The sequence below is a fragment of the Protopterus annectens genome, chromosome 7.part0, assembly GCF_019279795.1.
Source record: "Protopterus annectens isolate FY-2018-M chromosome 7.part0, PAN1.0, whole genome shotgun sequence".
Classification (NCBI taxonomy): Eukaryota; Metazoa; Chordata; order Ceratodontiformes; family Protopteridae; genus Protopterus; species Protopterus annectens.
In genome coordinates, this window is record NC_056739.1 from 173,164,978 (window position 1) to 173,192,092 (window position 27,115).

Genomic DNA, 27,115 nt, shown 5'->3' on the forward strand with positions numbered 1-27,115 from the left:
TTTTTCAAAACTTTTCCCACCTTTAATGTGACCTATAACCTGTATAATTCAATTGAAAAAACAAATATGTTAGGGGAAAAATATATATGTATAATGCTAAAAATATTTTCAAGCCTAGGTGCAGTACTGAAAGTTATTATGTGGACTGCAAATGAGAGAGACAGCCTGCAACTCAGAATCAATGAGCTCCTATCTTTCCTGGTTGAATTTTGCAACTGCTAAATGGTCAGAAAAGTTAGAGGTAGACAGATAAGTTTTTAACTAGTGGTGTAGTTGAATAAAATAGCATTTAGTGTTCCTCTAATGCTAGTTGTCTGTTCAAAACTTAGTATTTCACAATACTTTGTGCACAAGTATTACTGTTTATACATTTAGTTTTCAAACCGCATTACCCAATTTCTTAAGTACTTATTTCATTTTTCTCACAAAAGTGTGTGACTGGCTGCGTACTGATGCACAGAAATGTAAATGCACATGGCTGATGCTTTGTGACTATTGGCTTCCACATTTTGAAGAGAGAGAGAGACTGTTTATGTGACCTTAGTGTGCTAGATTGGTCTGTCTGGTGGCAATATAAGAGACAGTTTTTCCAAACTTGAATTAAGCACTTTGTGACATTGGACACACACACACCAAAATGCCATCAACAACTAATTTTTTTAAAAACATTGGTTAATATATCACAATGAACCCCTGCTGCTTTGACCACACAAAATGGTCTTCACACAGAACTGAGTACACTGCCCCTGCATTATTCTAATTTATTAGGCTCTCTACAGTGAAATCCAAATATGAAAGAGGTGTAACTGTAACCACTCCATTATGAACACCAAACCAAAAAAAGTCTGAAGGTATGAAAAATTAACTCCTTTATACCTGCCAGCACTTCATTGAGGAGTCATATTCCTGCCTGATGCCAGGCTGGACAGCAATTGCCAGGAGCTCAGAGTCAAAGGAATTTTAAAATCAAGAAGTCTTTCAAACTGAATATGCAAAACATTTTTTACCTATCCTTTATTTAAAATTTCCTCGTCCTTTGTTCAAGTGCGGCAATGAACACTGCAAATGCATTACTGCAATTAAATTAAAACTGAAATAATAATGGTGTGTGTGTGTGTGTGTGGTCTGCCTTTCACATGCTGTAGACATGAATGGGGCAAGGCAGCCCAGACAACCAGCACTATAGGACTGAAACAGGAAACAGTGTGATCAACACTATAGGTATGAATGAGTTAAGTGCAAATGGCAAATAATTGCAGAAAAAATCTCAAAACCTGTTGTAATAACACTAATGTGAGGCCTTTGCCCCTGACATCCCTGCAACTAACTCCAAAATCACTGTACAATACTCCAAGGTAATGCAAAGGTAGGCTTCCATTCTTGTACTTCAGGCTGCACAGTTCTTCACAGATTTGTTATCAAAATCAAAATACTCACCATATTTTACTCATACATCATACAATTCTTCTTTCTTCAGTACAGCACCGTGCGATTCCTGCAGAAAGTTAAAGATTAGACAGTTTTCTATTATGAAGTAAGTGCTGTCATATCAAACACACAGCACTTGCATTGCTATTCTTTCTACACCTGTACTCTGCAGTTTGTAATAATTACACTGTGATAAAACTGCTTGAACATAAAAGTATGTACACTTCATTCACTCATTAAGCAGGCAGATGAAGTAATCAAAGGACCTTTTAAGCTACCGCAGGTACTGTGTATGTACTGCAGTACGACAGGAACTCCACACAATGCTCAGCACCACTTGAGGCAGTACATTTTACAAGCAGAAGAATACATCTACCAGCTGATGACAAGAGTATGAAACAGGTCCAAGGAATGCGTGCAACATGCAACGAAATCAGATTTGAAGTATTTACAATGTATGGTGAAATGTGCTGTCTGGTCAATGGCAAGTATGGAGGAAAGTATGTAGAAGAAACACACACACACACATGGCAGAGGGCGCACACACACACACACACACACACACACACACACACACACACACACACACACACAATACTACAAGGTGGAGGTAAAAAGGGAGTGTTTACACTTTAGCAGTGGAGACAATGGCCTAGGTATGGGTAAATATACAAAATGTACTGCGTGACAGTATAGCTACGGGAGGTAAAGCTCTGACCTGTATGAGCTTTAAAACCATTTGTACAATCCTCCTTACAGAGCTCATGGACACCTTGAAATGATTTATGATCTCCCTAAAAAAATCTTAAAAAGGTTGGGAAGTAGATACGAGGGGTAAAAAATGGAGAATGCCCTTTCACATATTTTTTGCATGGAGTGTGGAGGAAAGCAAATTCAAGTGAATCAATGAAATAAAAATTTGGATGAATCGCTGCAGTGGGATTCTATTTAGAGAAGCTTAAGAGAAAATTACATACAAAAACTGGGACTGTAGGAATAATGCATGCAAAATAGTATTTTGGAGGAAGAATGAGGTTTAAGGGAAGGCAGGAAATGAATGAGCTATGTACTGTTTAACAATGAATGTCAATATGATTTGTTTTCATTATATAACGGTATGACTGCCTATGTCATAAGTGATAATTCAATAATAATGCTGGTTTAAAAAAAAGGAGGGTAGACAGATGTCAAGCTGTATTAGCTTTCACAGCAGTCAGTAGATGGTGCTGTTTGTACTTTGGCAGTCATTTAATCCACCTGTACCAAAGTCTTGGGGCCATAAGGATCAACTTGACAGTTTCTTTGTAACTAGTCACCCGGCACTGTGTAAACACTGGCTGTAGGTGATGGCCAGTGTTGATGTGACACCCCAACCTCAAGTGCAGAAACAGGGGAAAAAGGGGTTGTGGATGGAATTTGATCAGGTTATGAGTGGATGGAAGGATGGATGGAACCTGTTCAGGTAAGGACAGGAAGAGGTCAGTGACTGTGATAGGCACCCTGGACTACATAAAGATCCCAAGACCAAATTGCTTCTTGGGCTTCAGGATAGGAGGAACCATCATACTTTGCATATTGCTTTATAGTACAGGCGAGGTTAGGATGAATACCATAACAGGTACAGCCAAAAAGCAAGACTAAATACTGCAAAGGCTGGGGCCACCTGATTGGTCTTTGCGAAGAGTTAGTTATTTCAACAAGCAGTGAAACAGACAAGTTTGAGTTCTACAGTTTCTACACAGGTAACTTGTGGGTAGTGCAGGTCACACCCCGCACATTTTTGCTGAAATCCTTGCAGCACAATCTTTTAGAATCATAACGGTTAAGGACAGAACACAAGCTCAGGATCTTCAGCATTTGATAGTGCATTCAGAGTTTTGCTGTCCCAGCTGGACTTGTTAAGAAGCAAGGGCAGTACTGGCCCAAAGACCACTAATGAAAGACATTTAGAAAGAAAATGGACTCTGAAAGACCTATCAAGCAGGTGGGAGAGGAGAGGAGATCCTCACAAACACTGAGATTTCAGAACTTGTCTGAGAGTACATGGTCCACAAAGTCAAAACAGCCTTGCACCCTCATTGCTGGTCTGCTTTGAGGAGCCCTTTGATAACTACTATTGCTGGATCACAGAGTTTCTTAGCCACACCACTTAGATTCCTCTGTCTTGGGTGTATACCATCCGACCTCGGTTTGCTTGAGGGAATTCTCAACACCTTAAACATAAATTTACTGCATATTCTATAACCTGCCAATGTCTGAAGGCCTGACTTTGAACTGGTATGAAGAGTAAATGGGCACCTACTAAAGAAAGCTTTACTCAACATGTGGATGAAGTCACATGTGCCCCAATATCAAATCCCCACTTTGTCCTATTGCCCCCACTCCCTTGAGAGACTACCTCAAGTCACTTTTCTAGAAGCTTCAGTCAGTGACTGCTACACTTTAACTGAGCAAATGACTGCCTCAGGAAAGACAAGGTTCTTCCTGGAGTTAGTTTTCATGACATCTATGGATGTTCAAGTCTTCATTTTTAGCTACTCTTGAAAGTGTCCATTGGTGGTCTGCTATAACCCTCATCTCATGCGTCTATTTCCCAGCATCCCTTTATACTACAGGAAGAGAGGATACACTGAGCTAATGGGGTATTGAGCTAATGGGTTATATAGCTTGAAGTTCCTGCGAAAGATGGTTGAGAGGCATCAACCCCCTATATCACTAGGTGGGTTGCAAACTGGCCCACAGATAGAACCCACAGTGGGAAACTAGCTGACTCCAAGTCAGACTGCAGGCCAGTCATGAGTGGAGTCCCACAGGGATCAGTCCTGGGTCCTCTCCTGTTTGATATCTACTTCAAAGAAGTCCAGGCCAATATGAAGGAAGTTCACAGTAAATTGCAAGTTGGGAGCCATTATTAACTCCCCAAGTGATGTTGACAATCTACATAAAGGCCTCACTGAGACCAATGACTGGTATCAGAACCATGGCCTTAAGCTCAATGACAAAATGTGTCATCATCCCCTTTGGGAAAAGCACAGTTCCCATGAATTACCGCATCTATGGTAGTTCACTCAACTCAGAAGGCGTTATAAGAGATCTGGGAACACAGATTCTCTCTTTTGACCACCACGTTGCCACTGAGGTCAGAAAGTCCTTTTGTGTGGCACATCTCATTACGAAGGGTTTTGCATAGAGGAAGAAAGAGGTCATGGTCTCCCTCTACTCTTCCCTCATTAGGCCAACCATAGTGTACAATGCTCCATTTGTTACGTACCTCACTAGACTCCTGCAACAACTGGAGAGGCCGTAAAAGTACCTCATAAAGAGGATACTAGGCCTAAACACTTTTCCTATATAGACAGACTCAAAAAACTCCAACTATTCTCGGTCTCATATCGGCTACCTAGAGGTGATCTCTGCTTGACATACAAAGCCATGTCTGACCCAGCTCTGTTAGAAATGCTACATCTAAAGAAATCCCAATCCCTCTGCACCACACGTCCAGAGACCTCAACCTCATTATCACAATCAACAGAACATGCTGGAGGGACAGGTTCATAACCCAGAGACTGCCCATACTATGGAATAGACTACCCATACATGTCAAACTGAGCACCTCACTGGCCCTCTTCAAAAGAGATCTTGATGAGTGGATGGGAAATAGAAACTTCACCCCGGGGATCCCTCCAGTGGATCTACTCGACAGAGGCACTGGGAACTAAGGTCAGGTGGCACGATGCCAGGGAAATCCTATGGGCTAGGCTTGTAAAGGTTCTAGGGCCATTAGCCTAGTACACACCTATGAACCTACGAACCTCTGAGAAACCACAGCTGGAGATATCATGTACCCAAGGGAGAGGGCTAATTTGGGTAAGCAAAATCCATGTCAAAGAAAAGGAGCACACAGACACAAAGGTGAGAATAAGAGAGACATCAAAAAAAGAAGGGCAGCATTGGACTTTGTAGCCTACACAGTGACAAGAAGACACAGTAAGATGGAATATCAACACAATCTCTTTAATCTCTGCCTCGTTCACCAAAGTGAACTCTCATCAAGTTTGTAAAAGACTTAGTAGCCCTTTGCATTGTCATTGCTGCAAAACCTACTTCATCTCCTAAAAGAGGTTTGTACTTTGTACCCCACTCATCCAAAATTTCCTTCCCGATTTTAAAAAGAAAATCTTGGGGGTAGCCTCTATCCAGAAATGTTTGTATAAGTTTATCAAGTTCTAATTAAAGACCAAATCATCTGAACTCATCCTGGCTGCACATACAAGTTGTCTCAAAATATTTTTCTTAGTATGTCTTGGATGGCAGCTGTTAAAATCCAAACAACTGTTTGAAAATGTTGGTTTTCTAAAGACTCTTGACTAAGGCAACCATTGGCAACATCCTTTAAAAAAGTAACATTCAAGTAGTTAACGGAAATGTAGGAATGAGGCCACCTGTTATGAATGAACATAAACCACTCACCTCTACTCTCTTGCAGCAGTGCCACAATGAGCAGCTCATCCATGATAACCATAGTGCACTCTCGAATTTCCAACAGGGTACAGCAAGTAGATGCATGAATGTGTATCGCACAACAGAGTGGCAAATGCTTTCTCAGAATGAGATTCACAGTCACTGTACACAAGTTGCTTCCATTTTGCAGTACCATTTGGCTAGGCAGAAATAACTGGTAGCACTTGCAGACACAGGGTCCTGCACAGTATCTGTAAAGGATTCCAAGCTTTTCTTTTGCATACATTTCAGGTGGCAACTTCAGATTCTGTGTGAGAAATCCTTCTACAAGGTGGCTGCCTGAAATAACCACAGCTTCACGCTTATCAAGCTGCAGATATCCAGCAGTCTGGCAAGAAATGTTGCCACTAACACAATGACATGAAATAATACAACCCTAAAGATCTGCAGGAAGAGGAAACTGAAGTATAAAGAGTGCTCAGAGATGTACTGCAAATGTGATTTTTTTTTTTAAAATGGTACTACTAATATGTGCACTTTCATCTTTCAGCTTGTCAAGAGATGCATCTCCATAATGGGTGGGACATCATAGGAGGCAGGAACAGAAAATTCAAAGGTGTGACATGGCATCATTGCTATCTGCCTTCTAGCTCAATGTGACATATATACAGACCTATGCACATTCGCCATCATCTCCCTCCGTTGTGGCTTGTGGGGGCGGGTGTAAGTGGCTCAGCAGAGAAGGCTCAACACACTCATGTGGGCAACTACATCCCTTGGCCTGCCAATCACAGATGCAGCAAAATGCTTGATGCTGAGGTGTACAGTGCAGTTGACTGTCACGTTAGCCAACATCTTGGCCAGATAGACGTCCTCCTGCAAAGAGATGCAGATTCTCTGCAGTGGCATGCCATGGCCATCAGGTCACTGGAGGCTTGGACAACATCTAGAAGTGCCTTCCTGGAATGGGATCACCAGTTAGTGACAGTTCACTGGAGGCAGCAGTCTGGGCTGCACTGAAAAACCCCTGTGGGGTGATCATATAAACCTATCACCTACCTAGTGTGACCCTTTTCCTAGCGTGTCCTGCTTCATTCATTGTGCACCTACCTAGTGTGACCCTTTTCCTAGTGTGTCCTGCTTCATTCATTGTGCACAGTCAAACCCTCCCCATCACTATTTGTCCACACTCTTTTCACTGCACCCAGCCTTTTTCAACACATTCTTTTGTGTGTGTGTGTGTGTGTGTGTGTGTGTGTGTGTGTGTGTGTGTGTGGATGCAAAACCACATCCATTTCTCTTTGCTCAAATGCCCCTACACATTATCCGTCACCCTTCTTCTATACCAAATTTTCCCTGCTATACATACCCCTCATCCCTTTTCTCTACATGTATATAAAAAAAAGGAGTCACTTTCCTCCTGCCATTTTCCTATTTGTTCCCCTTTTATGTGGTTTTCCTCCTGCCATTTTCCTATTTGATCCCCTTTTATGTGGTTTCCTTTGCCTTCTCCCCTTTAATATTGACTTATATACTTTTTTCTTCAGTGGTAATAATGCTTTTGAAATGTTGGCCACCTCTTAGGCAGTATTTCTTCCAGAATATAGCACTTTGTAATGCTTACTCTCACTAGACACCATACACTGGCACAGTCCCCTGGACGGTACATGAACTAGCTTTATATTAAATGTAGTACTTTGAGTTGGAAGAGTGCTACTGATGCATACTTACACTCTGCATGTTTTTGTTACTGATGCATACTTACACTCTTGCATGTTTTTGCTACTCTAATAGAGATAGTCTGCCAGCCGCACAATTAGCTATAGTTCCTTTTTTCTGTCACTCCAGGGTATTTTACTAAAGCTGAATATGGCTGTGCTCTGACATGCAGTATCCTGGGCATTCATGTACAATGAGCATTTCTCATGGCACACAATAGCTCTTTCTTGAGCAACCTTTACACAGCTTTGCGATATATCTTTGCAAATTTCAGCTAGTGTGTTAAGAATCAGGCAATGATGAGAAATCTGGAGGGACAGTGAATATTCGGCAAAGGTAGGTTAGAACGGAGTGTTGTAAGCATTAAAGTCCGAGAAGGAATTCTAGTTAAATAAACTATACATAAATTAAAATCCATCGATTAAAGATTAATGGTGGAGCAGAGTGTGACATAATGTCTGCAGCAAAGTTCAAAAAATGTGCTGAACTGCAAGAAAAATGAGCCTGTTTTGCATTTTGTCTCATGCAGGACACAAGCTTAAGCTACTGATGAACTGTGCTTATTAAAAAAAAAAAAAAAAAAAAAAGTTCTGCATGTTTCTGTTTCTAGTAGCATCTCTGCTATCTCAGTTAAAGCGTGCCAGTAATGGAGGAGGGCTGGAGCTGGCACAGTGGTTAAGGTCTTTACCTCACAGATCAGTATACTTGTTAGAGATGAGTGTGTCTCTACAGTCATGATTAATAAAATTCAAACTATGCAAGTGGAAAAACAGCTGAATTAGCAGTACAATGAGAATGTGCGATTCCTCTTGCAGATTTGCAGAGACAGCCAGCATAACTTTCCTGTTCATAGATATTTTTAATTCTTAGTATAACTGCAAATACAATAACAGAATGTGCAACGTGTAAAAAACTAGGGTATCTAACCAGTTATATTATTTTAATGTGTGTGAAGACAAACTATTGTAATCAGATCACTACCAGATGTACTAGTGTTTTATCCACTACACAGGGTACCTTATACTTCTTAAAGAAAAACTAAAGCAAGAACTTTCTTATATGGAACAACTAGGAGGTATTATTAAAACAGACTGAGACTACAGACTACTGCGGTGGTGGTGCTGCGGTAGCGTAGTCGCCTCACAATATGACGTTGTCCTGTTCGATTCTCAGCTAGAGCGTCTTCTGTGTGGAGACCTGTATGAATGGGCGTGCCTTCGTTGAAGGTTGTGATTCAGGGCCGGCAACTCCGCATGTAAAAATCTACTGCCAATCATTAGCAGACCAGAGTTCTGCTGTGGCGATCCCTAACCAGGAAAAGCCGAAATACACAACAACAACTGAGCTTACAGAGTGTGTTAACAGCATGGCAACTATTGCAAAGCAAGATAAAGGGGCAATCTACATAGACTCAAAAGATCTTATCAAATGGTGTTTGACAGAATGTTACTGCAGACAGCAGAAGCAATAGCTACAATGCCTAATGCAAATTTCTTCTTACTGCTGGATGCTAACTAAACCTACCTCTCGATCTCTTAGCCCAAGAAATGTGGACAAAGGCTAAAACGATATGGGGGTGTGCAGAGGCCCAAAAATAGGGATAGATTTTAAATGTTCCTTTCATAAAGTTAGAAAGTTGCTAGAATAACAGGATTTCTGTTAGTATGCATTTTCTGAAGAATATGAAGTCTGAAACTCAAATACAAGTCATTAGGTAATGAGACTTGAATTCTGTTTTTTTTTTGGCCAGAAAACCACAAACTTTATGGGAAGCAGACCAAAAATACAAGGCAAAAATATGGACAGCTGAGAGGTATGAAACCAAATGAGGCTAGTTTGAAGCAGTGTTTTGTTTTTTTTTTTTGTTAACAGTGCACTGGAGTATTGCAGATTTCTGAGACACCTGCTTTGCATTTCATTGGTGTTATAGGTCTTGCAAAGAGCTTGAGTTGTTCTGATTGAAAGCTTTGAAGAGTTTGGAACTATAAACAAATCAGCAACATTTTACTCTAACATTCAATAAAGCAACAGCATAAAACTTGAACAGTTAAGTTGCTAGAAAGGTTAAGGTCACAAGGTTTGAAACCAAAGTATAAGGTAGAAATGGTATGCATTTTCAACATACATGGCTCACAGGCTACAACCAGATGCAGGCAAGATATGGACTAATGTAAATACATAAACTGCAAAAGAGAACCCCTCACTAAAGCAATTCTTCTGCAAGGTATAATATTAAGTCCATGCCTCATGTGTCATCTATAACTGTACCTCTGAAAAAAATATTTTAAGCAGGATGTGACTTGATTGACTGAGGCAAACTAAGAATTATGAGAAACAGAAAGGTACTTGCCAGATATTTTGAAGCAGCATTATATATGCTGTTTCAATCAGATGCAAACCATTAAAGAAATAATATTTATTCATTTGCTATTTGACTAACAGAACTGCGGTGGTGGTGCTGCGGTAGCGTTGTCACCTCACAGTTAGACGTTGCCCGTTCGATTCTCAGTTAGAGCATCTTCTGTGTGGCGACATGCGTGAATGGGCGGTCCTGCGTTGAAGGTTGCGTGTTAGGCCCGGCAAGTCAGCACGTAAAAATCTACTGCCAATCATTAGCGGACCGGAGTTCCGCTGTGGCGACCCCTAACCGGGAAAAGCCGAAAGACACAAACAAACATTTACTATTTGACTACAAAAAAGAGCCATAACCTAGGCTCACAGGAGCAACTAAAATAATAACAGGGTTGGCAATACAAATAAAGTACCACATTTTACAAGATGCAGAAGCAATAAAAGCATACACAAAAATAATGCAAATTTAACAAAACTGTAGATAGAGAAGTAATACTGCAAGAATGACAAATTAACTGCTTATTTATCAAGAGCATTAAGAGATGGATGCAGAAACTAGATATGCACATAAGAAAGAAATGCTTGCTTTAGTGTTTTAATTTCCAAGATTTCATGATTGTGTATGGAAGGCAAAGTTGAGAGCACAAGCCTTTGTAAATCATCTTTGGAAAGTCATTGCAGAAAGCACCTGTAAACTGCAGAAACTGTTGACACCTCAGAGAAAGGATATGAAAGTACAGTAAAAGTCAGGTAGATTGATGCATTCTGTCAATATTCTGATTATAGCATATCTGCAAGAATGCAAGGATGATTTTCTGGAAGCTCTTGAAGTTCTGTTGTTAGTGAGACAGATTTTAGTGATGTGGCTACCAGAGAAAATATGGAAATGCAGTTGTTTATAACAACTTTATAACCACGTCTGGATGGACAGAAAATCTAAAGCATTTTCATCCAGTGATTCAGCCATACCTTTACCTTCAGATATAAAATGATATGCATTTATAAGGTAGGATTCAATAAAGCCTACTAGGAGCTTACATGCTTGCAAGGTGAGCAGCAGTGCTAATTGCATATTCATGCTGTGCACTAAATTTAAATGCAAACGAACACGGTTTTGTGGCTGACAACAGTGTTACTGGCCAGGAAACAGTGTAATCCAACACAGACAGCAAACTTGTTTACCTTAGAGCAAACTAGGTTATCAGGATTGTGCAGAATGTCACAATGATTGCCAGAGTTATCAGGTAGCAATGTACATGGTCCAAAGACAGTACAGGATAGTGTATACAGTGCAGAGTATTGTGGAATCCAATTCCAGGCATTCTGTACAAAAGGTGTGTAAATAATCTGTAAGGGTACATGTACAGCCATTTAAAATAAACAGTCAGGGAAAGTATGGGTATTGAATAGGAGCACACAGAAGAATTGTAGGAATGAACACAGGGAAAGAGGACAGGTGAAACATCGTAATGTACTGCAGAGGAGGGCATTTAAATGGAAGACTGTTGAATCACATATAAACATGGTACAGTACGGACTGCATGCTGAAAATGTGTACTATGTGACTTGTCACAAAAGCTGACATAACAATGGAAAAGATGTCTCTGCAATACAAGCATCCTAACATGAACAATGGAGAGGACAGCTATCAGGGATGTTGCATACAATTGGGGTTGGGGGCATATTGTGAAACTGTGCAAATTGATTTGGCTGAATGTGACTAATGTCAGCAGAGGTCTTCAACAAGTGGGACACAGTTACAGGCTCAAGAACAACAGTAAAATAAGCATGCACAATCATGGACAATATCAGAATAATACCACCAGTAATCCCATGTCACAACATATGTGATTCTAAGTTATCACAGATAGTTCTGCACAAACAAACTTGTACAACTATTGTGACATGTCAGCAATCTATGATAGTAAGTCAAGCACACTGTCCTAACACTAACATCTGCTGGAGATGTCAGAAGGGACACCATTATATCTGTATGCAATATTATGATCAATGCAGGCTAGTTGACTGGTGTGCATGGCATACACTGCACAATTCACACTGTCACGAATGTAACCCATACCATCAGTATTGTCAAACAGCTATGTGTGTACTGTGTGCATCACCGGAACAGGTGTGTGGGAGCTCACCATGGCAAAGGTGGTACACTTCAGTTACACATTAACAGAAGATGTGTAGGGAGATGCATGAAGAAGGCTGTACTGTGCTCAGTTATTGGTGTGATGAAGGCTGTGAGCTATGGAGGTATTATGGCCTTTGATGTGGATGTCCATCATACAGTCAGTAGCTGTGTTACATACAAGGGAGTAGTCACTACTGGGGCCACACGCTGGTGGGCATTACACAGACTATCTACCCCAGGACAGAGGTCACATATCAGCTGATCTGCTTACAGGGTATGATACCTACATTCTTTGGTTTGTGCATTTATTTTTATAACGTAAATAATCCCCCTATTTTTTTTTTTTGTTTGTTTCATCTCATGTGTTGTCAAGTCTGTGATAGCAATCTTTGGTGTGTACTGATAGTGTCTGTATTATACTAATATAACAGGTGCAGTCAATGACTGCCCACAATCTGTAGTCTTCAAGACAGCCGTTTGGGCACAGGGTGTGTGCTGATAGTGTCTGTATTATACTAATATAACAGGTGGAGTCAATGACTGCCCACAATCTGTAGTCTTCAAGACAGCTGTTTGGGCACAGGATGTGTATGTCATTCTTTATGTCTGTGGTTTAAACAATGGACAGTAAAAGGCCTAGCAAACAGACCTAATGTATGGATCTGATCACTGGTCCCGAGATATAGATCACTTCACACATTTCAACATACTTAGATGCACATATGTGATCCACTGGTCTACCATCTTGGTGATACAGGTGTTTACGGCCACATCTGACAGTGCTGAGCAAATACTGCAGTGTGGATTTGTGTCAGATGCCTTGGCTTGGTCAAGTTCCCACAGGATGATAGTGTTATCATGTATGCCCTCAATGACCTTGTTGAGGGCATCTAACAGATGCATCAGACATGGATGTAGCATTAACTCACATATCTGTTACACACAGTCGGGATATTAGTACTGTCCATTTGGAAAAGGTCGATTATGACATGTTCTGGATATGTCTATACATGCATGCATCAGGTGCTGCCCCCCCACTCAGATGGATCTATGTTGATGTACACCCTTCTATGAGAACATAGTCCATCTGAAGGGTGTGTTGAAGTGTGCATCTGACTCTGTCAGGTAGGCATATGTCCCGAGTCACACTACAGTTGATCTATAATGGTGTCACAGCCCACTGATTCTCTGTGACAAGCCTAAATGAAAGTAAGATATTGCATACTGCCTATCTTGATCTGGCATAGGGTTTGGACACATTCCCCTACTCCGGTATCATTGAGAAACTCTCCCAGCTGGGGATTAACCCTTTTGTCACTATATGGGTAAACAATTGGCTCACTGACAGAACACATACTGTGAAAGTTGGTGAATCAACCTCTACTAGTACAGCTGTCACCACTGGCGTACCAAAGGATCTGTGCTGGGCCCTTTACTGTTTAGAATCTATTCCGTGACAGTCCAGGCTAAAATATACAGACTTTGGCTTACCAAGTTTGCTGATTCTCGCACATTGGGTACAATCATAGAGTCCACAAATTATGTTAACGTACTACAGCAGGGGTAACACAAATGACTGGTGCCAAAGCCATACAGTCTACAAATAAATGCAAAAATGTATCATTATGTTGGCCTTCTGCAAAGTGGAATTTCCTGCTAATTACATCATTGACAACAGTCCCCCCTCTGCTGAAACCCGGTGGTGCAAGAACTAGAACACATGTAGATAGCAATCTGAACTTTGACCACCAAGTGTCCACAGTGGTATGGAAAGGCTACATCATGCACCTCATAAGGCCATCGCCACCAGATCTGAGGATAATAACAGCACCGTAATTGAACCTCATTAGAGCACTAATAGAGTATAACGCTCCCTTTTCCGTGTACCTCACCAGACACTTGCTGCAGCTGGAAAGACCACAGGGGTTTCTCACCAAGAAAATACAGGGCCTACAAACCATGCTATGATATATGTGGATAGACTGAAAGCCCTGTCACTGTAATCTGTTATCGTACAGAATGATGTGACTTATGTCTGCCTAAGGGCCAGTCTCGGATCCTGTCTTGATGGAAATACTGCTCATCCACAATCAGCAGCTGATGACATGAGCAGATTCTGGAAAGAGGAAGATGGTAATAGCAGTGCCCCAGCTAATGTCAAGCAAGTGTAAACACACAGACACACACTCGACTGCGGTGAGATCAGAACCCCTACCCCCAAGTACACAGACTAGATAACACTGTACTTCAGGCAAGCACCATGGCACAACTCTGATTTTACAAGAGTGCAGGACAATGTATAATGGAGGACATCAGCACTGGATGTTGCAGAGAAGATGTTGGGAGGCCTACACGAAATGGGATGTGTAGGCATGTGGAAATGTCAAATTACTAGCAATCCATGGGACTGGAGTGGTAACTGTAGGATGCTGACAAGATAGACACAGACACACAGATGCACACCTCCCATTTGAATGAACTGAACTCAGTACTTGTGCCACAGCAGAAGTCTGACTTTTACACTGTCAATATATTAAACTTCTGCAAACTACCAGATTGAGGAGTGTGCAATGTGTATTTGGTGGTTGTGTTCCAATGTGCAGGTATACTTAGAAGGCAGCTTTACAAACTATATGTAAACAGATGTCCACATTACAACAAGTATTGTAAAATCTGAATGCTTATTGTCATTCTTAAAGATGTGCATAGCATATAAGACATCTGTTAAATGGACAGTAAACAATAAGCAGTGATAATGCTCCGAAATAAATATTTATACCGCATTCAGTGTGTTACTGTTTGCTAACATAAAGCAGCATGGTTAAGCAGCATTGCACTGAGGTAACAGCATCACAGAAGAGCCATCCACCATCACATGGCATTGGTGCAGGATGCCAAACTTCACACAGAGACCACAAAGTGAAAGGCTCCATTGTTTTTTTTTTTTTTTTTTTACTTGTGTGTGCTGTGTGGTATTCAACTTTTGACTAGATTATAGGTGATAAAATAAAGTAGACAGGGAAGTGGTGAAATGAGGGGCAAGCAGGAGGAAGAACAAAGGGGAGGGAGATAGGAAAGAACCATAGCCATCCATTTCTTCAACTGTGCAAAATGAAAATATGTACACAATATTAGCTAAATTTGGACAGTCATCTCAACAAAGTGGGGTGACAATAACGCAATCATGAATACCAATTTGATGAAATCAAGTATGTCAAAAAGACATGTGTGAAATGGAGAGCCATGTATGGGATGATATATTTTTGTGAGACAGGTGCCCATTTTTTGTAACTTCAATAAGAGAGGAATACTGTGTAAGGGACATTGATATCTGTGGGTCAGGTAAGTTGGGTAGGTGAGGAAGCAAATGAAAACAAACAGGACTAGACAAGGACAGTGAGGGACATCATGATTGAGGTGAGGGAGGGAACAACGCAAGCCCATGCTCAAATATGGGGACAGTGAAACTAGTCTCCTCACTGCAGGACTGTCATTACTGTCCCTTTACTCTGCTGGCTGCTGGAGTGTTTGACATATTCTCCTCCTACAGACCATGAGGGAGAGCAGTCTCCATCCAGCGTAGGTGTACACCGACGGTGCTGTGCATGACCCTATGCACCAACTCTGGCATCTCTTAGTAGGTGATGAAATCCCCACCTTTGCCAGTACTCACAGAGGGTACCACAGCACCAGCTGCAAGAAGTGCCACTTGAGGGCGCAGGTAGTGCAAGGGCAGCACAAGCAGTACTATCAGGTTGGGTCCCAGATGTACTGGGTATCACTGAGTCAGTGAAGCAGAGATAGGCTGAGCCACTGGGGTTGGCCCACCTCGTTGTGTTGTGAAGCATTTAGTGATGTTACAGATGGATGACATCAAGACATTTTGACAATGCATAACATAAGAAAAAAAAAAAAAAAAAAAAAAAAGAGAGATAAAGGTTGGGGTGAGAAAAAAATAAGATAATGCATTGTATATCAAACAGGATGGTACTAATTTTATCACAGTAATACAACACTATTTTATCTGAAGTTTTACATTTAAGTTTACTTCCTAACAACTACAAACTATAATTATGGATTGCTCAAAGTAATCATTGTAATGTGCAGATACTGCACATATGTTTGGTCCAGTTATACAGATTAAGGTTTACAAGTGGTATAAATGCCCTGCTGTTCAGATTTTAATGTAATATTATAAAAAAAGCATTACTGCATAGTTATTTGAGATATTTGAATCCACAACCTCTGCCTACAGTCTTACATTTAACTCCTAATGTTGGTTTGTGCTGCAGACTTATGCATGCATACTTGCTTTTACAATTAGGATATGTACGCTTACTTTGCTTATACAGTATAGAAAAGAAAAATGTTTTTCTTTAATTTTTAAAGCAACCATAATACTTCTCTTGTGCTGCATATATTCCACCGTTTCCCTCAGTCTCTCCATATGATCAGCACGAGCTTGCCTATTCACCACTATTTCAGGATTAGCTGTGAAAAGAAAAGAAAATAACAGAACATTATGCATACCAGTCTTGCCTATATTTAGCTTTCTAAGTATTATAAATTCTCTCTATTAGCATACGCACAACTGTGAGATGTCGCAAGTTTGAACCCCATCCAGCCACTGGTTGAGTGCATCCCCCTTGTACCTTTTTAGGTCACTGAGGTGGTGTCCACACTACTCTCTAGTGCATGGGATGCCAGTCACATTGGCTACAGCCTTGGCCATACAATTCCAAGCCTCAGACTTGTTCTAGGAGCCGAAATAGTCCCCCTGCAGAAACCTTTGGCTGCAATGCTTTACCAGGAGTCCAATACATATTCTAGACTCCTGAACACTCCACTTCCAAGCCCTAATTGGGCACATTCCCCTCTGACATATCTAATCCCAGAGCAACAGCAAATGATTTCCCGCCAGTTCCCATTATCAGATTCACTGGCAACGCACAAACCTAAGCAATGATGCCAAACACACTTGCACAATTTTAAGTGGACAGCAACAGTGCCAAACAGAAAGGAAAGCAATTTTTTGAAACTGGAATGTTAACTTGACACTTCACATTAGTCTGACAGGTATCAGCTGCTGTAACTCTTAGGTGATTTAACTTGCAGACATGCATTGGAGGCGCGATTTAACTTGCAGACATGCATTGGAGGCATGAATTTCATGACCTGACACGTGTTTCTTTGGCTTTACACACTGCTAAAATTGTGGGATTCAAACCTATGCACAAGACATAAAACATTTTCTCCCACAGCAGTGATTTTCCATCTTTACCACAGAAGTGCTTCTCAGACATAAATACAGATGAGAGACTGAGGTGTTAACCATGATTGTGTGTGAACTGACAAAGTCTTTCTATATACATTCATTTGTGTATGTGTCTTATTTAGGTGTGAAAGCTATCCAAGTCTAGACAGCAGAATGATACTTAAAGAAACAAAGAGGACAGTATACCCTCAGTCATACATCTGAACTTTTAAAACACAGTAAGGGTGTCTTATCCCACATACATATAATTATATGAATTATGTATAAATTGTTATAAGTGATATTTAATATCATGTGAAATGGAATAACAGTAAAAGGTCTAGAATATCCTGCATTAGTACTCAGGACCATGTGTATGGCAGCCCTACACTTACACCTGTTGCCACAGGAATATTGAAATAACATTTATATATTTTCATGCTCATTACTCTAATCTGAACGGTCACAACAATAAAATATGTTGCACTTTATTAGAACCCAGGACCATTTGTATTGCAGCCCTACACTTACTCTGCTACCACAGGAGTAGTTAAATAACAGTTGCATAATTCCCTAATCATTCTTAAATTTCTGTGAGTAAACCACTGTGCAATGCAGCTTACCATGTTAGCACAATGCCCAAGAGAATTAATAGAATGTATCCGTTTTGAAATTGTTGACTTTCCGCTTCCTGTCGCTTCCTGTCTATAGATGTCTAACACCTGCAGTCATCAAACAAGTTCACTAACCACCATGCAATGTTGCTTAGCAGTGTTGCACAATGGAAAGTGACAATTGCAACAATGTATCCCTTTTGACCTTTAAACCATCTACGCCCTGTCTGCAGGTTTCTGTCTGCTTCCTGTGTGGGCCAATAGTCCACATTTGCACACTGCTAAGCATTGTGCAAATGAGATAAGTAAAGCTATGACATTCATTCTGTTTCGCCATTTCCCCTGTTTGTGCTAAGCCACTCATTGCACAAATACTGGCATTAAAAATAAATAAAGGAAAATTAGGAGAAGGGAAGAAATCTATTAAATAAGCAACACTACAGAAATTTATCCTGGTACACATGACATATTTCCACACAGGTCTGGATTTGAACTCTCACTCCAATGAGACTTCAAAATACAGTAAGGGTGTATTATCGCTCTTTGCAGCGGAGAATGAACATTATTGTGCATGCAGCCAACTGCAACATCATCCACAGTACTATCAAAACATATGACAGTTGTTTGTACATGTATTCATTTCAGATGTGGCAAGTGATCACACAACCATTTATGACTACTGCTTTCATAAATGCAGCTCTGTCTCATCTCTCTGTGCTTGCTGTATTACTGTCTTATCTGACCAGTAATCTGACACACAGTCTGTAAGGCATTCCGTATCATTGTTCTTAAAATGGAGAATATTAAATGGCAATATACGCAGTTGTCAAGAAACGAAGGGGAGGATGGATGTTACTGAAGAGAAACTGAAATGTGTGCTGCTTACTTACATTTAAAACCTTGACACAATTACTTCTACACTTTGTAAGTCTAACCTGGCTGACACACCCACTGGAAGTATGGGAGTCTGAACTGCTGTTGTGTTTTCCTTTTCCGCAGTTACCCTCTATTAGCAACAAACATTGAAGGAGTGCCTGCACTATGGTTACATCGGACACACAGAGCCAAGTATTTGGGATTCAGCAATTCTAATGAGTTTACACCTCATTTGCATATCCACAGTGTTCACAGCCCTGAATCTACAGTATAAAAAGGAACCATGCAGCTAGGGAATCTGAAGGTAAGGAGACTTGTTTATGTGGACAACACAGAACAAGATATTTATTTTGGGATTTATCTGCACAGAAGACTACTGATCTGGATAAGATAGGTTTGCATTTTTCAGTTATATACTGGATATGCTGACATGTCACTAAAAAGAATCTGTTTTACACGTGTGTGTGTGTGTGTGTGTGTGTGTGTGTGTGTGCGCGCATTAGTTAATGTTACTTTTCTCTGTATGCATTTTTTTACAAGTGTACTGATGGCATACACGCTTGTCAAGGTATTTTATTTTCTCAGATGCGCAGCCTTATTAACTGTCATAACTGCTAATGTTACAACTGTTTTTCTCTTTACACTCTTCTATTGTTATATCCGTGAAATGTAAATGTCCAATACTGTCAATGACACAGGCATGTTAACCTTCTATGATGACCCATATACACCTCTACGGGAGTGCTGGATACAGGTAGGCATGACTGCCAATTCTATAAAATTGAATGTTCTGTGGTAAACGTGTACACGTTTCAAGGACGGTTTACTTTATAGCACATTTAGCAGTTCACTGATGGTTTGTTAGCAAAATTTGTCATTTGCCTGTTGTTTTGGGGTGGGGGAGCCAAGTTCCATTTCTGTTTTGCCACAAACAAGATTGGCTATTGTTACTTTTCTTGTTTTGGATCCAACTTTGCTTTGTGTGGGATTGTAATACGTTACAACCGCAAAATTCCTTTTTTCATATTTTGAATATCATGACCGTTTTGTGTTTCTCCAGTGGATAAGAGTGAAATAACTACCCTTCACTTGCTATATCTAAGCAGGACTTATTTGATACCTGTGTGTATTATCCTTTTGTATTTTATGTCACCTAGGACAATGGCACCCAGGCATCCCAATTCCAGCAACCCCCCCCCCCCATTCAGTTACCCTGAGAATGAAGTCATTGTGGAAGCATTTAGGTGACATAGTGCCTTTCCGCTTGAGAGAAGACATGGGGATACGTCTGGTAGAATGCAAATTTGCAGATAGTGGCTGATGTGAACACAGTAGGTGGGCAGAACATGACATACGATCATGTGCATCATAGGGCCAATAACATAATTTCATTTGCTAGGAGGAAAGCAGCTGCAATGGCACTAACAGAGTTCCTGTCCACTGTCAGGGATCCAGACTGCTCACCGTAAAGAACACAACTGTATGTCACTGATGCTGGTGCTGCTGTTTCAGGGAAAACAGATATGTCCCAAGAGGAGCTTTGAGGTAGGCTTACCCATCTCATTTGTTAAATACGTCTTGTAGAGTAAAATATTGATAGCAATACTCAAGTTCTGTTTAACATTTTTTTTTTTTTGGGGGGGGGGGGTAGTTGTAGATTTTGTTGTTAACTTGTATCATTCTGTTGATTACACACGAGCTTGGGTGGATGTGTCATCCAAGTTCTTGTTAAAAGTATTGTTAATGGACATATAATGGGCAACAAGTCTTAACCCCATGTTACTGTTCATCGTGATGATGGTACCCTTACCTTTTGCTTAACTTCTTCCAGGATCATCCACCATAGGGAGCCTACAATCCTCTGCACATAGTAAGCCAAATATGAGCAGTTCAAAGAAATATTTATTTTGTGATGTGGGGGTCAGGACTGTTGTGTGTATTGCTGTACTATCTGCAATAGTGGCACCACTATTAGTTTGTTTGCATACAGTGAACTACAGTAGTGTAGGTATTAATTTCTATCCTGGGTTTGTTGCTTATTATCACAGGTGATCCTGACAGTGGAAATATTAGACTTGTACCACTTGATGTCAAGAGTATCAGCATACCTTGAGGATGATGGCCAAAAACAGGCACAGTCGGGGGGGGGGGGTGCAGAAGTTAAATCTGACACTGAGGCTGACATTCAGCTATCCCTTCTAATTCTATCAGACACAGCCAGTAGGCATACATCAACCTATTCCAGTGAGCCATCAGATATGGGGCAGGTGGAGGGTGAGACACTATCAGGGTAGTGTGATTACTGCAACTTAAGTGCCTCTTGACTTTGGCTGTAGCCAAAGTGTAGGTGAAAGTGCCAAGCAGGAGGGTTGTTAGGGGTGTACGGAGGAGGCTTGCTGTCCATCCTCCACCTGATCCAGGTGTGTTTTCCTGTGCCACTCAACGTACATTTACGCCCATCATGGAGATGCAGGCATGTTCCAATAGGTCTTCCAGAGAAATTGTAGATGTGACACAGGCTGACATGAGTGACTGCCCCCACCGTGTTGCCGATTCAGTGCATCGGATGACACAGGGGGTGGTCTGTGATGGAATGCCTGCCAGGAGGGGGATGGCATCCACATAGGCCAGTCAAATTATCTGACGTTAGCTGACATGGCCGTACCTGATCAAGCTCCTATAGTGGTGCTACTTCCACTCCACTGTCCGCACCCAGACACAGCAGGCCATGGGGTTGTGGTTCTGAGCGTCCTCATGAGTCCGGCAGACATCAGTCACATTCATGTTGCAGCACTGCATCTGACTGCGGGCATAGATATGCCAGTGCAACTCCAGGCAGAGCCACGATGGCTAGTACAACAATGAACTGCCACCTCTACCTTTGCAGGGTTCACACCTGTCCAACATACCAAGACATACAGCTAACTCAGAGCTTGGCTGTGCTCTTGCCAGCACTCGCACACCAATTTCACCTGGAGGGCACACACACACACATGGTTCAGTCATGAAGCTTAAAGCTAATTCTGTCTCACTGGCTATTTGTTTCTTAATCCAAATGTCTGCCAGTTTTTTTTTTTTTTTTTTTTTTTAACTCACATGCACTCGCTTACCTTTTGTGTAAGCTTAGGCTTCCTGCCCACCCCTCCACCCCTCAACACCCCGTGCAAGTGATAACCGTGCCATATCCTTGGTTTCTATCTTTTGCATTCAGGGTAGTCACAAGTGTATAAAAACACTGAATTTGGAGAGAAAGTATGGAGCTGAGTACATCCTACAACAGCCATCCCTCGATGAGGAATCCCAAACAGATGAACACCCTAATAACGAGGAAGAAAGAAGCACACTGAATGAACTGGAGAATGTACTTTTTACCATCAAGCAAATGCAATGGGAAGCAGCCTACCTGATGAGCTGCCTTAAAAGAAGAATTGTACCTAAAGGACTGAGGATCCATAAGAAACTCTATGATACCATCCAGAAAATGTGGGACAAAGCACTCACAGAAGCTAGACTTAAATTAGTAGAAATCCTACTAGCCCACAATACATCCCAGCAAGAAAAACTCCACAAGGATCTAAAACATTTAGATTAAAGGATCAGCAACTTAATGAAGATTAAAACAAAAACTGACCCAATCACTGAAAAAGTATAAACCATGGACCACAACCTCAGAGAGAATAAACAGCAAAAGATATACAGGGACTCCACACAATTGCCACAATTCCCAACAGAACATAAACACCATCTGGTCATTACAGACATGAGGAATGGATCCAGAAACAATACAGGTACAGCCAGCACTCCACTACCCCCAGATTCCAACAACGAAAAAACCTCCGAACAGGACACCGGTCAGGTTTTTTGGCATGGATCAAACATCCATCACCAAGACCATGAAAGCTCATCACAGATTCCCCCAAGGAAGCACATGCTGGCAAACATCCACACCAGAGAGACCTACCACCAAAAACTCAGCATCACCCCAGGCAAAAACAACCAAAGCAGTGACTGATCATGGCAATGGAAAAGGGACCTAAAACATCTCTGGGGCTCTCTGGACCTTCCAGACTGAAGATCTGCCAACAATCACAGCCAAGTAATAAGGTCTGGAATCATTACGAGCAAAAATATACAAAAATAGAGCTAGACATCCTCAAGAAAGGTTTGACATTCGTTCCGCACAAAAGAGAGTTATGGTCTAATCTATAATCAACCTAAAAATGTTCTGTCAGAAGGTAAACCTGAAAATCTTTTTCCATGATAAAGAAGACTATCCCAAGAGAGAAAGGTGGGCCAAACCTAGCAGCTTCTGTGTACCCCCATATCTGAGCAAGTCAGCCTTCAAATCCAAATGAGAGGCCGAAATAAGAAAAGCACTCTCAAAACCACTAAAAAGAAGACTCCTCAACCCCAATGAAATCAATGCACTGAAAAATCTCTGCCAGGACAGAATGGGAGAATTATGAAGGCTGATAAAGATGGTAGCATCCTAGTGACAGATACAGACGCTTACAATAGCAAGATCCTTGGCATGCTGGATGTGAAGACTGGTAGAGAAGGGTGAAGGCTGCCAACCTAGCCAGATAGAATTATGTAAAATTATATAATTTGTAAATATGAATGTAAACTACAGGCTTGTTGTCTTAAATGTAAAGAAATACCGTTACATATGGAACGGGAAATGTGACAACAGTGCACTCAACTAACCAAAGTAAAGCATGTGGTGACCCTTTGAAATAGACAGTGGTGCCGAAAAGTCTAGAAGAAATTGTTTCTATTGTCTTAACAAAGAGTTAAATTGCTAGATTTACACATGCAAATATATTTTTTATTGCTGTGTTCCTGACCAGCTGCAAGATAACAAAGGGGAGATGTTAAGAATGTAAATGCAGTTAATGTGTAGCCTGGGAACTCCAGGAAAGTGAAAAAGAGTGACATAATGTTTATCAGAACTGCAACAGCAGAGGGAATCAGAAGGCATTAAGCATTTTTGTCTTGATCATCCAACTCACAGCACTGCCTCTTGTTCACATGCAAGTTATCTTAGACTTGCGTTTTCTTTTAGGGATAGCTAGAAAGATTAGACCACGTGTTTTTCTGTGATGTCAGAACTGTACTACTGAATTATTTTAAGTATTTCTGTGTGATCTCTGAACACTTGACTAGCACTGACTGTGTAGTAGAAAGTAATCTTGTGGTTTCAAATTTATTCAAATTTATTATTATTAAATATTTTAAAACCTTTTTAACTGTGGCCGGTTTGTGTCGAGATAATTTAAGCTCTAGAGTACATTGCATATTTATAGTGATTACTGTACCAAGTCACCAAGTCTTGACTGTTTAGTCACATCTACAAATTGGATAATAATATTGCACAGCTATAATTGGACACCCTTTTAAAGGGCCTTTGAGTAGCTGATAAATATTACCTGGGTGGTGGCAGTAATTACTACCTTATAGTCTGGGTAAAAGGGACACAGCTGGAGAACCTGTGCCAGCCTTCCCCAGAAGTGTCTGTGTGGTTGTGTAAACTCTTATCTCAAAGTGTGGGCGTGTGTCAGCTACTTTGGCAGGGACACGAAGCACTGGTTGGACAGAGAGGGTGCTGGAGATTTTAGCTTGCCAGCTAGGCTGAGATCTGGACCCTATAGCTGTGCAAGTGGGGAGTCTTATTGGGGACCTGGGGAGAAAGGGAGCGACCAGCCCCGGACTGACTGATCTCTGTGTGCTCTTAAGGGAAATTGCACTTTACTGTGTGTATTTGTTATCCTTTCCTCATACACGAGATAAACTCTCTGGCGTTAGTGGTGAGGATTTAGGCTCCTTGATTGCTGGGCCAAGATATGGGCGTCACACTGGACAACAACATGTACTATGAGAAGTGCCCCATCAAGAAAGTTAGAGATGCCTACACAAACATTAATGAAGAACTTTTCTTCCTTAGCTAAGAGGGACTGATTAGACAAAGGCTTCTGGACTTTTACAGTTGAACACCCTACGCTTCAGAATTTTTTGGGATACTGAAGCCTCACAAAAACTACCAGGACCTTCCTTACGGGCTGGCTATCGCCAGTGGTGGAAATATTAGAGTCAGAGTCAATCTCCTCTACTTAGAAGTGCTAACCACTGGCCGAGAGTAACCCTTTGTTCTTGCCTGATACAAGTGACCTGCTCAGAAAAATCAGAATCATCAAGGTCAAAAAACAATCCATTTTAATCGGTTTCTGAGGCTCTGGAAGCAAGTGGCACAATCCATAGATATGAAACAGAAACAGTGAACAGACTAACGCGAATCCTTTTATGCAGTAATTATTTTAAATTCAAGAGAAAATGCTTCAGACAAAAAGGGATAGCCACAGGCACAGCCACGGCACCCAGCCTGGCCAACACAGCCCTGGGAAAATGGGAGAGGGACCATATCTACAACTCTCCCTACTACAAAGGGATGTGCTTTTACTACAGGTATATAGACAATATATTTATAATTTGGGACAGCACGGAAGACAGGCTGCTACAGACTCTCAATTTTACCAACAGTTACGACAAAAGCAAAAGACACTTTTCTGGACTTCACAATATCCAAAGAGGCAGAGATGGGTAAGCTCACAAATAACCTTTTTCAAAACCCCACAAGGGCCAATCTTCTGCTTCACAGGTCCAGCACGCACCCCTTTCTTACAGAAAAGAACGTCATGAAATTCCAGGGCCTACAACTGGCCAGAGTTTCCAAGGAGCACAGAGAATTTATGGAAAACATCATCAGTCTTGAAAAAGGTTTCTTAGAAAGAGGATATAACAAACATCAAGAACATCCTGGACCCCATAAATTGAAAGCAAGCACTCTGACCCAGAATTCCCTGGCTTAGGATAGCCAAGGAGGAGAAACAGAAAGACACCCTCTAAGTCAATATGACCTTGACCTTTTCCACTGACTTCTACACACTGAAAAACATCATTAAGGAAAACTGGAATATTATCAGCAACAATCCATCCATCAGCAGTGTTTTGCCGGATGTCCTAAAATTCAGGATCGGGAGAAACCGGAATCCAAAACAAATTCTTGAGAATGTAAGCAAAGATAATGGCCCTCTCCAGAAAAATTTGACCAGGAACATTCCCATGCAACAAACAAAAGTGTGGCTACTGTAAACACCTAAGTAACAATGATCAGTTCACCTGCCCAAATACAAAGAAAACCTTCCACAGCAAGTTCTATGGAACTGCCACACAGAAGGCATAGTATACGGAGCTCAATGCACCAAGTGCACAGCATTCTGTGTTGGAAAAACACTGAACAAATTAAAAACCAGAATAGCTCAACACACAGCACATCAGGGAATCCCAGGGACACAAGTTTCTCTTTCATATCATGAAAGAGATTGAAATAAAGGAGTTCCAAGGACCAATGAATGATTACTTGGAGAAGCTGAAATAAAGGAGTTCCAAGGACCAATGAATGATTACTTGGAGAAGCAAGAACTCAAAATGGCAGATCTGCCAGCAGAGCCCTTGGACTGAACTCTCGCACATCCATAACCAGCGTACTAAACCTAAGGAAGCTTCACCATCACACCTATTCCTGAGAGTAAAAGGGATTGTTTTACCAGATTATTCATTGAAATTTTATTACTCCCAAAGACAGTCACTCAATATCTTACCATAGTTAGAAGTTAGGTTTGACGAAGCGATCTGCAAAAGCACATGGATGATTGAAAAAATGTTAATTTGTATACAAACATGTATTTTCTGACCCTTGGGGGTCTAATAACAGGATAGAGTATGTGAAATCCGCATATCTTAAATACAAGATATCCTTAATATATTTACATATATCCCATGAGCCTCTAGCACAAGAGTTCTTTTTAAGGAATCACAGAGTGAAAACCCTAGCTTGGTCATTTTTTTCTTGCAGTTTTTACAAATCTGACTTGTTTTAGTTTATTAGGAGGGGGTTTTACAGACGCCCCTAAGATAATGAGCATCAGCTGGGTTAATGTAGGCTTGCAATCTTAAATCTCACTATAAAAAGTGCACTCACCTAACTTCTGAAAAGATCAAACAGTAGAGGAGAATCTCATTTGAAGAAGAACTAAAAAAGTGGCAGTCATTTTATGATTGTACGGGAGAATCTTCTGCAGCATTTTGAAAAATAAAAATCTCTTACAATCTATGTTAAGCTTGGAGCTTGACCTGCTGGTTCGATTAGCATAAACCTATTCGGACACGCATCTAAATTGGTTTGGTGGTATCAGTACAAGATACACGCAAGGG

At 41.0% G+C, this 27,115-nt stretch overlaps 1 protein-coding gene across 4 annotated transcripts in view; it reads right to left on the reverse strand.

Annotated features, from left to right (window-relative positions):
- PPIL3 (peptidylprolyl isomerase like 3) overlaps positions 1-27,115 on the reverse strand; it is a 116,919-nt gene that overhangs the window by 69,602 nt on the left and 20,202 nt on the right. Inside the window, exons 2-3 of one of the 4 annotated variants that reach the window (XM_044076649.1) lie at positions 16,505-16,591; positions 1,438-1,495 (exon numbers count right to left, since the gene is read on the reverse strand). In XM_044076649.1, coding sequence (XP_043932584.1) covers positions 1,438-1,440 — 3 coding nt within the window. In that variant the 5' untranslated portion in view covers positions 1,441-1,495; positions 16,505-16,591. Of the gene's footprint in view, positions 1-1,437; positions 1,496-16,439; positions 16,474-16,501; positions 16,592-27,115 lie in introns of those variants that run through there. The other 3 variants (XM_044076647.1, XM_044076648.1, XM_044076646.1) reach the window with 3 other exon arrangements.